The following is a 17533-nucleotide window of genomic DNA, read 5'->3' as shown; positions in this document are numbered from 1 at the left end:
TTTTTGACATCACCAATATATTACGTTTGATTCATAATGATAGAAATCAAACTAGATTGTTAATCATAATGAATAGTTAGCACATATGAAAATTGTGGAGGTTCATCCATCCAACCTTGTCCACCTTAATTTTATGGTGAGAAAGTTGAGGGTAAAAAGGAATAAATATGAAGAAAATAAAATTCAACAACACAAAATTTAAAAAATATCCTTGAGTAGGCACTTCAGATCCAACACAAGGTACCCTTCCCAAGTTAAATGCCAAGCTTAACCCTTAATGGCATACTTCCTCGTTGGAAAGTACATCTCCCTCTTCTTCTCCCGCTCTATTTTCAAAGATTGCTGCATCAACCAAAACGCAACAGGTCAATTCAGAAGCTACAGAATGAACCATTATGGAGTGTTGTGCCCGAATAATAAAAGAGCAATACTATATTTTCGATCTTGGTTGCTACATTTTAGTATTGCTCTTTTATTATTCGGGCACAACACTCCATGGAAGTAGAGGAAAACATCTTAAAATGCATCTTCACAATTGTGCTCTTATTGCTCAACATGTCCTAAACAAAAACAAAACTATGATAGCAACGTTTAGCAAAGGCATGTTTTACCCAAATTTTATTAGTTTCTTCTTTTTCTCCACGTAAGGAATGCATTAGTTAAGACCCCACACTAGCCAAGTAGAAAAAGCTAGATGGTGCATACAAGGCTTTGAGCCTTTAGAATAACCAAAGTTAGACAAAGTAAGTTCAGCAATGCGCAGATGATGGATAAATGAAACTACTTGGGGTTAAGTTAAGGCTGGAAAACGTAGCAGCAATGTGGGCGGGTCTCAAGTGAAGTAAATTAGATTAACAGCTTTGAAAACATGTCAGAAAATGAAAGCCGTTAAATTTGATTATTTCACTTCCATAAATACACCCTAATTGGTAAATGATCAAAAAGATTTCAAATTGAAAATATCAAAACATCTCAACTATTACAGACTCCCTAAAACAAAAGCATCTAGAAATGTTCAAAACAACACAAAATAAGTAACTTTTAATTCCATACAAATATATATAGTTAAATCACAAAAATGCCAATAAATTCAATTAAAAAAGCTGCCATACAACAACAAAAGTAAAACATAGAGAACATGGGCCCATAGCTAACCTGGTGCTTGGTAAGGCGGCGGCGAATAGCTCTGGTCTTCTTGGGACGAAGATCAAGAGGCAAAAACTTCTTCTTCTTATAGGCTTCCCTCAATGCAGCCTTCTGCTTCTGGGATATCACGGTCAACACTTGTGCAATCGATAGCCTCACCACCTTACTAAAAACCCAAAATCCAAAAACAATACCCAAACTCAAAAAGAGAAAGAAAATGAAAAACCAACGAGGAAAAGAAGAAATGAAGAGGAAACGGAGTTACATCTTGGAGAGCTTGTTGGGGGCACCACCAGTGACCTTAGCTACACGAAGGAGAGAAAGTTCAGCTTTCAAGTCTTTGAGTTGGCTCAACAGCTCTGTCTTTGATTTGTTCCTCAACTCGTGTACCTTGATCCTTACTATAAACGATTAAAAAAAAAAAGAAGAGATTAAACAAAAATAAAATTAACAAACTTAAAAGCATATAGAGAAAGGGTTTTCGATTATTATTGTCATTACCCATGGCTGTCTGCCTCTCTTTTTTCCCCCTGAAGAAGGTGTGGACTGCGGTGAGAGCAAAGTTGAAGGCTTTGGAGTTTTCATATCAGTTTCCCTCAAAACACTAATTTGGATTGCTCGTGTGAAGGAAAGTGAAGTTATTGGACTCTCATTTGTCTTGGGCTCCGGCCTTGAAGGACTTCGGGCTTTGAAAAAATTTTTGTCTCAAGGAAGCCCTAATTTCTTTTTGGATTTAAAAGGTCATATTGGTTAATTTAAGCCCATAATAAATTTTTTTTTAAATTCATATTTATCATTATGTGATGGATCTAATTTATCACTCAATGTAATTTTTTCACTCTACTTTTTATTTTGATTTAAAATTAAAATATTGTTATTTTTTCACTTTATATTCTTTTACCAATACCTTTTGATATTTTTTTAATCAAATTACAAAAATACAATAAAAAATTACACTCCTTTTAAAAATAATTGGTGAATTTGATTCATTAATTTAATGGAGTGATAATTTTGGATTTATTCCTAAATCCTAGCTAGGATTCAACTGTTAAAACTTTTTTTTCCAAATATTATTCTCTATTAATATTTGCATTAAAGTATATGTAATAATTTTATTAATAATTGCGTGATTTATTGATATAATATTAGATTTTTAATTTTAATGATTAGAATTTAATATTAAGAACCTCAAATATAATAAAATAAAAAAATTGCTAATATTCATATAGTTTATAATGTGGGACCTTTAATTTTAGTAACAAAATACTAAAAAAGGTAAAATTATTTTAGTTTAAACAATTTAAACTTTGAATCGAACAAATTTTAAATTCAAATGAAAATAGCATGCTGCTTGCTTCGTTCAACCAAATCAAACTTGTTAACTTTGATAGCAAATGCATTATTACTTTGTTTATTCTTCATTCTAATTGGTTATAAGCCTTCAAAAGTTTTTTTTTTTTTTTTTTTGTTTGTTTGTTTTGTTTTGCTAAGCAGGGCCTTCAAAAGTTATAGTGACAGTATCCTGCTGATTCTTCTTTGTACCATAAAGACAAATGAAAGTTCCTTCAAATTTGCCTTGTAACAAAAACAAACGAAACGTCAGCTTTGTGCTTGTCTTGCTGCCACGGATTGAACAGTTTTTAGCTTGAGATGGTAACTTGGTGACACCTGGGTCACCCTACTCTGACCTTCAGGAATGCAGAACGATCCCGCCATTAAAAAAAAGAAAAAAAAAAAGAAAAAGAGAAAGGACTCAGCCATATAAGGACCTTAAGATTTTTATAATATATGGGTCTCCAAGATGACATGTTTCACATGCATTTCCAACCATGATGGTGATTGATGCAACCAATTCCTTGCTCTAAATAGGGAGGAATTGTTGAAATTTGAAACATATATATTTAACATGTTATTGGGCAAAGAGTAAATGAGCCCACTTGTTTGGTTCAATTTGCTACCAATTATGTGACTGGCCTTCAATTTGATGGTGCAAATACTTTATATATAGTACTAATATATATATATATATATATATATATTTTTAAAGAGTTGATCTACTTTCCAACGTAAATACTGGTTGATCATATAATTAAACTATAAACAGGCAAATGCGTGTGGGATTGGAGATTCTTTTCAGTATTTGATTATTACAAGGGCTGACTAAGAGTGAAAAAGAAGATATAAATATGACTGAATTCTTTTACAGGACTATGAGTTCGAGGCAACTGCTTGGAAACATGTAGCCAGGATCTCTTCTTTTATTCCTTTAAATATGGTTTGAAAAAGAAAAGAAAAAACTTAAAAATTGAGTAAAGAAAGAAAAAGAAAGCTGAGAAAAAAAAGGAGAAAACGCATGATTATTAAAAAATGGTTTGAATTAGGGAGACCCACAGAATTGCCATGGATAAGGGTTTAAAGGAGATTGCTGCTGATTTCAAAAGAAATTAATAGAGAGAGAGGAATCATGACTAACTTAAAAGGTAGCATTAAATGGATATACAGTTATATTCATCAATGTAGTTCATCATATTTTTTATGCAATTTTCATCTTGAGTGTTAGGGAAGTTTGGGTTCATTACTATTTCAGCTAAACAAGATTCCAAGTTGATTGGATTATACAAGAGATGGCTTGCAAAAGAAACATTATTAAAACCCCAAAATGATATGGTAATAATGCAAATTAAGTTGATGTTTGTGAGGAATTTTTCATTTTTCTTTTATACCTTTGTCTAGATGAGTCCCTAGCTACGAAAAACTTTTGATAATCAAAGAGCTGTAATTTTTGGGGTAGATTTTCCATTAAAAAAAAAAAAACCTTTTCCATAAGAAAATCAATGGCAGTAAAAAGTATATAGTGTTTAGTTAGTTATTACATGTTTCCTAAATGCAGAGGCAGCAGAGTGGGAGAGGTCAAGTTGATAAAAAGTGGTTGACTCTAATGCTAATCAGGTTGTAATTGATGACAGTACTTGGGCAACATCTTCAAAATCCACTCATTGTCTTGCAAAAGGGACACTTCGACCCACGAGGCTGCAGCCTTCTGATGGAAAACACCTCAGCCAATTTCCTAGGCATAATCATAATTACAACAATCAAGTTTAATTAACACTGTGGATTGACACTGCATCATAGTACTTGTGAGCTGGTCATAACAGTAGTACTATAGCAACATACAAATGCAAGAATATGTAAGCTTAAATTAATTCATCTGGATCCAATGTCAAATATGAGTATGACATGTTTTTGACAATTCATTTTTCTAAAAGAGGCGAGGGTTTCAAAACTGCTTAGAACTGATCAGATTTCCAGCAGCTGTCCGGATTCTTATGTATAAGAAAATGAACATTCAGTTGTTTTTATTACAGGTTACGTAAGAACTGCATGTGCTCCCACTCTGGTTTTTATGCAAGAAAATTTGTCCTAATGCATGAAGATCTTCATAAATTACTTTTTTTTTTAACCGTTGCTTTGTCTTGTCTTAACTGTAATCCCTGAATTCAGGCCCTAGCTAGATTGAATTGTTCCACAAGAAAACATCTTCTTGAACTCTGGTTACCTAGAATATTTTCTATTGTTTTATATTTCATGGACAAAAAGTTTAACGAAAGTTCCTGGAAGAGATTTGATGAATACTTTAACTGATCATGATATGCTTTTCACAAAGACAAAGTTATAGGTCACAGCGCAGGACAATGAAAATGAGAACAAATGAAGTGGGCATAAGGGAGCTAATTAACTATGTGTATGGAATAAAACTTGGATTAGATTATGGAATTAAACTTGGATTAATTTATATACTATGATGCAGCCGCTGCTCTGCCGGTACCGATCCCATCTTAATTATACAATATTCAAGTATAGCTATCATATAAACGACGAATTATACGAATTAAACAAAGTTGCTTATATTTGATTCAGGGTCCCTTAGTTGAAGAAGGGCAAAAGAAATCGAGCTTGGAAAGATGTTCTTAGGCAAAGGAAGGGCAAAATCGAGCTTGGAATTAAAATGGATTAGATTATGGAATTAAGCTTATGATTTTATGTAAACCAATTTGATATGATCAATCTTTGTTTTAACCTCAAAATTATGATTTTTCCCATAATTATGCAGGAAAGCCATTTACTAGTTTGCTAGTTCATGACTGGGGAAGCATGAACACTACAGATTTCAGAGATGGATATAGGCAAACGTAGGCAGCTATGATCAATGCTCAATTAACCAAATAATGTTTTAATCATAAGAGCATCTAGCTTTGTTTCTAAATCTAGATCCTCACATGATCCTAGTAGTAGCAGTAATCATATCATACAAAGTTGAACCCAATTTTTTAACCCCACGAGCAAAATTTTCTAACTAAAATAATATAAAGTTAATCGCAACTTTGAAGGTCCAGAATTTAATCTCATATATTTTCCAGGGTATGATTAAACAACACTTCAAGTGGGGCCTAGCTGCTGCTTTTTCCTCTTTCTCTCTCTCTCTCTCCCTCATCTACCTACTTTAAATGCAGATTGGTTGGCCTTGATGGGGAGATCCTTTTTTCTATTTCAGTTTTTCTACCCCAAAACTGTAACATATATTCAACTTAACCAAAACTTGTCTCAAAGTTACTCCCTCTCTTCTCCAAACATGAAAAAAATGGATCTTTTCTGTGCTTCTCCAGCTTCCACAGCCATCTGCTCTAGCGTGGACCATCGTTCCATGGTCCGCCGTGGACATAGGCCGATTGATCGCCAAAATTCTAAGCCTTATGCACCTTGTTCATCCCAGTTGCCTATAATTCCTAGGCCTTACCATGAAAAGAGTAGAAAGAGCTCTGTTAAGCCAAGTGATGTACGTCGAAAAAGCTCTGCTGATATTCATGATCTATATAGTCCTCCTGGTTCCTCTAGATATCTTCTAAGTGATAGACCCTTTATTGATGGGTTATCAGAGTCTGATCGTGTCTCAGCATTGGTTCCTTCTCAGCCTGCAAAGCCTAAGCATGTAAGCTCCAACGATTCTCCTGCTTTAAAGTCTTCTTCATCTGCTCGGTCTCATGACCAGGTTTGTCTTAATCTCTCTTATTTTCTTTTGTCATAAGAAACAGCTATGAAGTTAAGGTTCGCAGACCCTGGTTTCTGTTTTTGTTCCAAGAAGTAAAGAAAAGGCAGAAGGACTTCAAACTTGAGGAAGCTAAATCACTATTTTACATTTTTAACATAGTATTCCATTTCTTGTTGTGTTTGAAATAACAGGTGGTGGTTTTGAGGGTGTCAATCCATTGCAAAGGATGTGAAGGAAAAGTAAGAAAACATATCTCGAAAATGGAAGGTGAGAATTGGAACGGATAGCAAAGCTTGCTTATAAGTAAATTGTCAAATATTACCTTGGAATCCTTTTGCAGGCCAAAATGGCTACATTTTATTAGTTATTTATGAATAAAACCACAAGTAGTTTAGTGGTTTTGGATTTGATCATAAAGAAAATGCACTACTATATTTTAAGCATGGTTTTTCGCATATTTTGTGCAGGAGTGACATCATTCAGTATAGATTTGGCCACGAAGAAAGTGACAGTAATTGGGGATGTAACTCCCTCAAGCGTGCTAGCAAGCTTGTCCAAGGTGAAGAGTGCTCAGCTCTGGCCATCGACAGCAGCACCTCCATCTTCCTCAATGGTGAAAATGAATTACTGATTGAGAAAAACACTAGGGTTTTCTTTCTTTCTTTTACGACATATCAGCAGTTTGAGTGTTTTTCCCTGTCTAGATGCATGCTTAGATACTAATCAACATTTGAAATGTAATGTAAATTAATCAAATGTAAGCTTTTTTTGGGGATTGTTGTCATAACCCTTTGTTTTTGTAGAGGCAAAGCTAAAGAGGAAGTTTGATGCCCTTGCGCTTTCTGATCAGGCTGATCATTTCTTGGAGCAGGCAAATGGAATCATTACAAAATATTCCTTTACCCTTTCTCTCAATTTAAAAATCCTTGTCTTAGGCTGGCACCTCTCGGAATCTCTAATTTCTTGTTTCTCTCCCAGACGATAACCCCAGCTGTTAGTGGGGGCTAATCTGCTGTAGCATTTGCGTGCAACACTAGTACTTACCATGTGAACATTTTTCAAAATTTGATCTCCATGTTCAATGGTTGCCATAATAAAGTGTTATAAATGGGGAAATTAGGCAAAACCCCTAGAAAAACTTGCATTAGACTCTGATCAAACTACATAATTGGTCCCCAGGCATGAACTCTCGCCGTCTCGCGTCATTTGATGCACTAATGACAAGTGCAGTAAGGGGAGCATGATAAACAATTTAGGGAGATCAAGCAGTGGAATTGTCGGCAGTCAGTGACAGAACAGAATTTTTAGCCTGGGACAAAACTATAGTGCACTTTTTCTTCTGTCTTCTGGACGAGCCAATAATCTAGCGGGCGGTTGTATGTTGTTCGAATGGTCAAAATATCGGAATGTAACAAAACATTAAAACTACTTAAACATCCACAGTTCCACACCACCTTTGCTTTTAGAGATCAAATTTGTGATTTTATTAGCGTCTCCCTGTTGTTGGTCAAACCACTAAAGGTTCATTTGTCTTAATCTTACATTCATGGAAAACCCTGAATTGGGAAACTACCAATGACAGCTTCAAATTTGACCTTCAACTTCAAGCTGAGCAACCAAAGACCAGCCATATTTGGCCATATATTTCCCTTGGAAGTTTTTTGGGACCAACCTAAAACCATCCATAGGAAGAAAAGTATAGAATAGAAAGCTTAAAGCACATGGTAAAATACTAAAACTGTAAAACCTTCTTTGTTTTGATTTCGTTCCAACTATAGAACATCAAACAAAAAACCAAGCCAAGTCTAGACCTGCCTTCAATTAATCCTTGGTGGCATATCATTTTCTTAGTGTGGGCAAAACTTGTACGTGCCTTCCCTACAATAAACCAAATGATGATCCCCAAGGCACACTTTTCTTTTTGGTTGCATGTCCATGTCAATTTGTTTTCCAAAGAGTGGGGCTTACTCTGTCTTGCCCTTTTTTTTTCTTCTTCTTGTTCTAATTTTGCTTTTAAAACTTTATGGTCTCCTAACCAATTCATTATTACTCAAGGGACAAAAGGGAATTAAGAAATTTCTATAGGTGTGGTGGAAGTGAGAAAATTTCCAAATTTCTCACCACATTGATGATTTGAATGTTTGTGTTTTTTCTACTACCCTTTTTCTTTTCTTTGGCCATAAATGTTTTGATAACTTTTTTTTTTTGACTAATTTTTTTGGACGGCAAGATATAGAAAATACTAGAAAAGGTTAAAAAGGGTCCACTATCTAAGGATTATTTTAAGATTTCCCTTTGATAATAGGGTCGGCGCACTACCTAAGGTTATTGGCAATGAGAGAAATTTTCTTTTCATTCCAAGGAAAAACATTGGATCTTGGACATGAAATTATGTTTGCGTAAGAGAAGAAAATTTTTTTTTTCCTAAGGCAAGATTAAGTCATGAATTTATGGTAATAATTTAAGCTAGGCAAAAAGTCAAAGGCTTGTAGTAGCAACCAAAGGGGAATTTGATTATTTTTATGTAATGATCACATAGATGATGAACATATAAACTTTTGGAAAGGCAATTTTTAACAAGTTTAGAGATTAAATTTTAGTATTTATAATTTTTTTTCTCAAATTATGATTTTTTATATATAAAAAAATTGCTTGTCCTTGAAAATGTAGCAATGGCAATGACTTATACCCATTGCTTTTTTATCTTATAATTCTTTCATAATTAATTAAATAATAAGAAGGTAGAAGGGGAGAAGCAACTTGAGTTCCAAATAATTTCCAATATACAACCCAATATATGGTAGAAAAAAGATGAAGATGATAGGGCAAAGAGAAAGAGGGACCAAAGACTAGTAAATGTCAAAATCAAATCCTCATACTATCCAAAATATCTTTGTTTGGTTTCTCTACTTTTTTGAGACATGATGCTATAATTTATCAATTATTGGGTTAAAAGTTTTAGTTAATTTTCCTAAGATTAGATCATATTTGTACAAATTTTATAACAGCACGACAATTAAAGTGGTTAGGACTTAGCTAGCTCACTGTAAAAGGACATATCATTAAAGGACAATCAACCATTCCATGCCATTAAATTTTCAATTTGCAGGCTAAATTTTGGATTTTGAGAATGAATTTGAATCATTAAAATTGCTAAACGAATTAATTTATAAAATTAAAATAGAAGGTTAATCTTATTGCATTATATTTGTTTAGCATTTAAATTTGTTAAATAAGATTTTTTTTATATTTAAAATTTTTAAAAATTAAATTTTAATTACTAAAATTAAAAATTTAATATTTTACAAACAAATTATAACACTGTTAAATTTATTTCGGTTTAATACATTTTATTTCCAATAGAGGCAAAACTATGTGTTGCTTCTTTAACAAAGGAATGGCACCATATTCCAACATTTTTCTTTTCTTTAGTATTTGTCCCATGGTGTAGATCCAAATTGATGGCAAGGCTCTAGTCCTTGGATGCATTCATTGCTTTTATCTTTTGACCCCATAACCAAGATTTTCATGCTCCCCCCTGTACCCTAAAGAAAGATTTCATGCTTCCTGTCTTGACCTTTCTTTTCTTTCGAGTAACCCATTCGGACCCAAAGTGGACTATGGCTTGAATTTCAAAAAGTTACTTTCAAATGTGAATTGGTCCATTGGGCCATATGTCAAAGGTTAATGGGCTTTCAAGGTCCACTTTCTTTTTGCAGGCTTAGACGTTTTTAACCCAAAACACAGTTCACCACATTTAAAGATTTAACAACGCCATTTGCCTAAAGTCAAGAACAACAGAAAAAAAAAAAAACTTCAAACACGATTTTGCCTACTCCACCTCTTAACTCTCATTCATCAAAGCTATATATGTAAGCCTATAAATTCATCTTTCTTTCAACTCCAACAAGGAAAGCCATCAATAGTTGCGGCTTCACAAAGCTAAAATGGTCAAAGAGCTACAAATGAAGGGCGCATTTCACCTCCTGCTCTTAGCCATCGCCATGAAATATGTCCATGGAGCCAGGGTCCTCACTTTGCTAAATTATGCCAAGGAATAAGAGCCAGCATAGGAAAAAAAAGAATGCACTTTAATTGAGAATGTAAAGTTACAAACAGATGCCGTAGCATTATTATGGCCATGTTCAAGGAAGTTTACTGGTTTGCTTTATTATGTTATTTTTAAGGAGATAGCCATGAAACAAAATCTTTACTCACTTGAAAGTCTGTATATACCAACCAGATTTTTAAGCAAGATTCCTTTATTTCATTCACAAAGATCCTTCAGTATTCATAAAACTTGCACATATATTTTAGCAAACTAGTCGCCTTTGAACGAAAACACGTTAGTAAGCAAGATAAACAGTGAACTGCAGCAGAGTCTCCAATCCATCTGTTTCATTCTGGTTGGTAGCTGGAAATGTCTTGACAATGGCATAGCCCTTAGCATTCAACAAGTACTTGCCAGTGCCGCCCATGATTACGAGGTGGGACTCGGAAACAGCTGTCCTATGTACACCAAAGACGCTTATGCCTAACCATACAAAATCGATCAACCATCATCCTATATGTAACTGCATTGGGCTCACAACCTTTAATCTGCATTTCAATCAAAACTTTATAGGCCTCTCCAACTCTACCTTCCTTGCAAAGATAATTCACCAATAAATTATAAATCACAACTTCTGGCTTAAACCGCCTTTTCTTCATTTCACTAAGCAATGCTTTTAGCTTCCTCAATCTCCCCTCTCTTTCCCAGATAACTCTTCAAAACACCAAAGTTAATAACCTCTGTTTTACAACCTTTATATTCCACATCAAACATCATCTTTTTAGCTTTCTTATATTCACCTAAAAACCACAGACCCTTCCATCAACAAAGCATAAGTCACAGTATCGGGATACTTCTCTAGTTTCCTTTCTTAACCATAACTTCAACTAAATTTTTAGCTTTTTCCTCGTCACATTTTTTACGCAAAAACCTTATAAAACTATTGTAAGTAACAACACTAGGCTTACGTTTCTTTCTAGCATTTCATCAAACAAATAGCAAACTTCATCAAACTCTGCCCTTTCTAGCAACCCTTTGATCATTACGTTGGATGTTATCGAATTCGGATGAAAACCCATTTCTTTTGACTTACGAAAGATCTATTTTGCATCAAAAACCTAGTAAGAACTTGGGGTTAAAAAACCATAAGAAATTGAGGAAAAACTTCAAGATATCACTTTCCCCCTCACGATTAATTGATATGTAAAAGAGTTATTAACGATATATTTTGAAATTACAATAAAACTCAATGATTAACTTTGTTTTGTATTGACAAAATGAGTATTCACCAATATAAAAACAAAATTATTTAATTTGATTATAAAAAATTTGTGAAGTTTTTTCTGATTTTTGTTTCTTGGAGAAAATATATTTTCTGTCTTGTATCTTCTAAAAATAAAAAAAAGATATATTTACGATCAAATAGATTTTTTTATACAAATATATTTGTTCATAAAACAAAAAATATATATAAACACAATTCTTTATGAAACATAATTCTTATTAAATAATTATGTTATTTAAAAAAATATAATCTTTCACTATCATATTCAATTCATGAGATCTATTATTGTAAAGGTGTTCCAACAAACTTATTCGACAAGAACAACAGGAAACAAATTTAAAGATAGAAACGTGCGAACGCAATTAAAAGAAGGCATTTTATGGAAAAGTTAGATTGCTTTTAGAACAAAGAAACAAAAACGGTTTCTTTGCAATGAATATTAAGTTTTATAAATAGCCAAGAAGGGTTTCAATATCTTCCAAATTTCAAGACTTTGCAAGCTTGTAAATAAGAGAAGAAAATGAAGGACAATCACGTTTATAATTATATCCATTTGGCAAGAAAAGACTAAAAAGAAAAAGCTTCGTCTGGGTCATGTACTTCTTTCACAGTTGCCACAAAAGGGGGTTGTTCTTTTTGGAGTCGGTTTTTTGTGCCTTTTTTAGGGGAAAAGAGTTAACTAAATTTTTTTTTAAGTGAAGTTTCTGAAATTTTTTATTTAAAATAATTAAATAAAAATAAAAATAAAAATTAAAAATTGCACATTATTATAATCAAACATTAACTTTGCTCCTGTAAATGCAATATTTTACCAGTTATAATTTGTTGATAAAATGAAATTAATTGATTTTAATAATATCATAAAATTAATTAATTAATTAAGAATTGCAAAAGCTTAATTGAAAAAGGAAAAGGGAAAAATAGTTTACTACTTTTGGACTGATAGGCAAATAAACAACGTTCTTACATTACATTAATTAGCCATTGACACATACCAAAATAACTTCACTTATTCAACATCTTAGTACTATATATTACCAAAATAGTAACAACAATCTTGCAAAAATGTTTGGAAGACTCCAAACTTATTAGTTATTAGTACTATTGTTCAGATTATTTCCCCAACAGGTTCGAGGACATTAAGCAGATTGTTCAGTCGTGGCACCGGAATGCAGACAAGATCACGAGCTCTTGGGGATGTTAATCCATTCCTTGCAGTCATATCGACAACATTTTCGCCGGTAGATTTCACCCCGTCTGGGGTAACCACCTTGAAATCAAAGTATTGAATGGTAGCTGCCACTGCCGTAGGCAATTCTTGCATGGCTAAAGAGATACCAAGGCAGCCCCTCCTCACTGAACCAAATGGCAATAGCTGAAAATGCTGACCTTTAACGTCTATATGACTTGCTCCATCCGTTCCATTGCTTGACAAGAATCGCTCAGGACGAAATTCCAGAGGATCCTTCCAGTACCCGGAGGCCGGAGTGTCTTCCAATCGACCATACGTTTACAAATACTATTGCATTTGCAGGGATATCATATACATTAATTTTACAAGCTTCTACTGATTTTCTTGCGACAACGGGGATTGGTGGGTGAAGCCGAAGTGTTTCCTTTATAATAGCTTGGATGTAGGGAAGATTCGCAGTGTCAGATTCTTGTACGATTCTATTAGTTCCCACTACTTTGTCAATCTCCTGCCTTGCTTTCTCAAGCACTTTCGGATGGTTCATCAGCTCTGCTAACGCCCATTCAATTCCTCCAGCTGTTGTATCAGTTGCTGCCGTTGAGAAATCCTATGTATGTTTGCCGAAGAAAGAAAAACAATGTTTCAGAAAGAAATAGTTTTCGATAGGTTAATATAAATGAAACCATTCGTGCTTTTAGTTCTCGTTTTTTCTTTTTAAGGAAAACTATGATTATTTTTCCATACAATTGAACAAGGTCTACGTACATATTTAGGTATGGACACATGCATTAACATTTAGACCTAATGTTGGTTGGTCACCTTGAATTGGGCAAAGAATATAACAATGCATGCAAGTTCAGCAAGAGACATTGAATTGAAGTTTTTTTTTTTTTTTGTTTGGGGGGGGGGGGGGGGGGGTGTTGCAAACCTGAAATCAGCCACTTACCAGAACCAAGGCCTTAATGTTATCTCTTGTTAATCTTATATCGGAATTCTCATCCTCCATAACATCGAGCATAATGTCATGAAAATCCCTCATCTCATCTTCATCATCACCTTGATCATTTGTTTTTTCCTCCATTCTCTTCTTTCTTTTTAATTCCCTATCTGATATAATCTTCTCCAGCAACCCATCATACCTTCAAAGTACATGGTCAATTTTCTTTCTAAATCTCTGCAAATCTAAGTTCTTGCAAAACCAAATGAAGTCTGAGGAATTAAATTCTGCGAAAAGCTCTGTCACTTCACGCACCAGATTTTTAGCCTCGTCAGCCTGGCTATCAGCCCCTGAACACCTTATACTCAGCATCATTTGAGAGATTGTATTGTTCGTCAGCTTCAACAACTCCTGAGAGACATTAACACTTTGACCAAATTTAGATTCACTCAATAGGAGTTGGAGGAAATACCGCAATTCTTGGTTCGAACAGGAAGAAACTGATTGATCAATCGGCTGCCTACAAGCTCTGAAGTTCTTAGCCTTTTGGTGAATTTTGAGTAAGGTCCATAATGTGCAAATGCATAGGAAGCCTTATAGGTAAGTTGATCGACAGCTATGCTACACTTGCGGGTAGAGAATGAGAGCTTATTGGTCATAAGGAATTCTTTTGCAAGTTCAGGATTAGAGGCCACGATAGCTGGGACAGAACCGAGCCTGAGATAAATCAAGGGGCCATAGCGAGACGATAGGTTGTGGAACGTCTGGTGAGGCAAAGTGCCGACGATCAAATGAAGGTGGCCAATGATTGGCAAGCCTGGTGGGCTTGCAGGAAGGCGAAGCCGTGATCGGTTTCGCAAGAGGAATATTAGGGCAAGGGGTATGACAATGAAGAGAATGGCAAAATCCTTAAGCTCAAGTATCATAGCTTTCGGACAGGGAAGGGAAGCCTTAACTCTGAGAAACTAGTTTATGCCTGATCGAATAACCATTGCCAGGGATTCAAATTGCGGTTGCGGACACGTTTTCGGTCGCGTTGCATTTGTCGCAATTACGTATATAACGAAGATTATTGCGATCATTACAATTATCAAGGTCGTAAATTTTTTTTAATTTTTTACAATTTACTATAAAATGTAGTAATTATAATTATAATAATAAAAATTAGTACTTATAATTTTTAAAGTAATTTATGATATTTTAATTTTTATTTATAAATTAAAATGATTTTTTCATGTTTTGTAGTTATGATTCAAAATGAAAATGCATATTATAAATGTTTTTTTTATTATACTTATGAAGTTCAAAGACAGGAATATTATAAATACATATGATAGAAAAAATATATCTTATATGAAGTTAATAAAGATTATAATTAATTTAATTAAAAAATTAGTGTTGAATATCTAAAAGGAAGAAGGAAAACTGACGGTTTTCCTACTGAAAGAAGTGGAATAAGCAAGCAAAGAATCCAACAAGTGATTCTCCTTGACCCGACAAAAAAAAAAAAAGGAACCAACCAAGTGATTCTTCTTGACCTGACAAAAAAAAAAAAGAACGAACGAGCTTCGCATCGGGCACAGCTTCCCATTTCAAGAAACAAGAAGAAATGAAGAGGGAAGTCCGAGCTTTTCCATGAGCTCATGCCAAATTCTCTTTGAAATCCAGAATGAAAAGAATGACCTATTTATTGGGGCTAGGAAGCACCCCATATGGCCGAAATTGATCGACTGCAATGGCTGCTCGCGGCCATTATGATTGTAAATTTCATTCACAACCCAATTTCGGGTACGTAGCGGTGGCGGAGACTACCGAAACCGCAAAATAACGGCCGCAATGCCGCTACACAACCCCTATTTGAAACCCTGACCATTGCCATGCATCCACACATTTATAAGGATTTATCATTGATCAAAATCATCAAACGAAAATTGCTAATAATTAATTAGGATTAAAACTATACATATGATATTTAAGATTTTAACTCATAAAAAAAATTTACTTTAGAAATATTCCTTTTATGAAGTGTGATACTTGTGGATGGTGTTCATGAATATATTAAAAAGATAAAAACATAATAAAAGAAAATCTCACCCTCCTATTATATTTTTAGTTCGACAAGTGACCCATATATATTATAATAAGAAAAAAATTATATGAAATTTTACAAGTAAAATTCATGAAATTAACCAAATGATGATCGTCAAGGCACACTTTTCCTTTTGGTTGCACACTTTTGACATTTATTGTATTTCCTTACCAGTTTGATCACATTCTTCCTAATAGTGGGCCAATAATAGTCCTATCTTAGCATTTTATAAGTCAAAGACCGAGGTTTGAGGTGGTTTTCATATATTCTTTCGTGAATTTCTCTCAAGATGTACTCTGCCTTCTCTTCATCAACACATTTCAAGTAGAATATACTAAAGGATCTCATGTATAGTTTTTTTAACCATTGTGTACTAAGGAGCCTTTCTTACTAGTGCTTTTGCTCGAACTCTTTTATCATGTAGCACTTTCGTGGTTAAGTATGCTTTGATTGGCGTCATCTATTTTTTTCTGTGACCTATCCCACAAGCTTGTCTTCGGTGCTTTTATGCACTATTTTTTTTACTAGAACTTGGTCCGGGCTTCTCATTACTGCTTCTGAAGCCAACTTGGATAAAGAGTCTACTATTGAGTTTTTTGACCTCGATATCTTTTTCACCTCAGCTTTCTTGAAGCTAGCTATAATGCAAGTGCTTTGTTGAGGTACTTTCAAATTTTATCTTTTCGAGCTCCGAACTTCTCATTTACCTAACCGACCACTAGTTGAGAGTTATTATAAGCGGTTATGTGTTGAACTTTTAGCTTAGTATCCAACTTTAGGTCAGTTATCAGGGCATCATATTTTACTTCATTGCTAGATACCTTAAACTTAAATATCAAGGTATATGGGTACTATAGCTTTTTCGAACTGATTAGAATGAAATCGACTCTTCTACCCTAGCTTGTAGCAGATCTATTAACAAATAGCTTCTAATCATCTTTATCTAGAGTTTTTTTTTTTTCTCTAACTATCTCTCTAGTTACATTGAGGTGCGTTCTACTATGAAGTCGGCTAACACTTCTGATTTTAATGTCGATCTAGGCAAAAGGTGTAGGTCAAATTCGATAAGCTCTACTACCTATTTGATTAGCTTTCTTAACATTTTAGGCTTCTGTAATATTTGTTTCAATGGCTGATTGGTCAGGATGTAGATCGCATAAACTTGGAAGTACGACCTAAGTTTTTTGGTTAAGGTGACCATGGCATATGCTAATTTATTTATACTATTGTAGTTAACTTCAGGCTCTATTATTACTTTGCTTACAAAATAGATCTATCATTATTTTCCTTTCTCTTCTTGAACTAAGATCGAGTTGACAGCTTGATCTATGTTGGCTAAGTACAAGTGCAATGTTTCATTAGTCCTCAGTTTAAATAAGATAAACGAGAAGGATAATAATTCTTTGAGTTTATCAAAAACTTTTTGACATTGTTGAGTCCACCTGAAATCAGAGACATATATGAGAATCTTAAAGAACGATAGACATCGTTCTACCGATCTGGACATGAATCAGCTGAGCATGACTATTTTACCTGTTAACCTTTGCACATTTTTTATGGAGGTCGATGCTTTCATTTTTAGAATTGTCTAAACCTTTTCGAGGTTCACCTCTATCTCTCTTTGGTTGATTATATAGTCGAGAAACTTGCCCGAAGTAACCCTAAAAGCATATTTGCTCAAGTTAAGCCTCATATTATACTTTCTCAAAGTATTAAAGGTTTTTCTAAGGTCTTTCAGATACTCAATCAAACTCTTACTCTTGACTATCATGTCGTGTACATATAC

At 34.1% G+C, this 17533-nt stretch overlaps 2 protein-coding genes and 2 pseudogenes across 3 annotated transcripts; 1 reads left to right on the top strand and 3 right to left on the bottom strand.

Annotated features, from left to right (window-relative positions):
• Positions 1-40: 40 nt before the first annotated feature.
• Positions 41-1747, bottom strand: LOC111285697 (large ribosomal subunit protein uL29-like). Its single transcript, XM_022875264.2, has 4 exons — positions 1648-1747; positions 1412-1547; positions 1156-1312; positions 41-342 (listed from the first exon to the last, which is right to left on the bottom strand). The coding sequence occupies exons 1-4, from the start codon at positions 1649-1651 to the stop codon at positions 268-270; spliced, it is 372 nt and encodes a 123-aa protein (XP_022730999.1). The 5' UTR covers positions 1652-1747; the 3' UTR covers positions 41-267.
• Positions 1748-5676: 3929 nt separating this feature from the next.
• Positions 5677-7704, top strand: LOC111286273 (protein SODIUM POTASSIUM ROOT DEFECTIVE 3-like). 2 transcript variants are annotated; one of them, XM_089763308.1, is made up of 4 exons: positions 5677-6193; positions 6385-6460; positions 6661-6806; positions 6997-7704. In XM_089763308.1, the coding sequence occupies exons 1-4, from the start codon at positions 5777-5779 to the stop codon at positions 7006-7008; spliced, it is 651 nt and encodes a 216-aa protein (XP_089619434.1). In that variant the 5' UTR covers positions 5677-5776; the 3' UTR covers positions 7009-7704. The 2 variants fall into 2 exon arrangements, with proteins under 2 accessions (XP_089619434.1, XP_022731891.2); XM_022876156.2 differs by lacking the exon at positions 6997-7704 and having other exon boundaries at positions 5678-6193; positions 6661-6980.
• Positions 7705-10481: 2777 nt separating this feature from the next.
• Positions 10482-12522, bottom strand: LOC111284220 (small ribosomal subunit protein mL103 (rPPR7)-like; annotated as a pseudogene).
• A 43-nt stretch (positions 12523-12565) lies between these two features.
• LOC111286023 (cytochrome P450 93B2-like) lies at positions 12566-14619 on the bottom strand (annotated as a pseudogene).
• Between the last annotated feature and the right edge of the window lie 2914 nt (positions 14620-17533).

Source organism: Durio zibethinus, chromosome 6 (genome assembly GCF_047325235.1).
Source record: "Durio zibethinus cultivar Kanyao isolate XHJ-2024 chromosome 6, ASM4732523v1, whole genome shotgun sequence".
Lineage (NCBI taxonomy): Eukaryota > Viridiplantae > Streptophyta > Magnoliopsida > Malvales > Malvaceae > Durio > Durio zibethinus.
The sequence above is the reverse complement of the archived record's forward strand: the minus strand, read 5'-3'. Positions and strand labels throughout refer to the sequence as shown.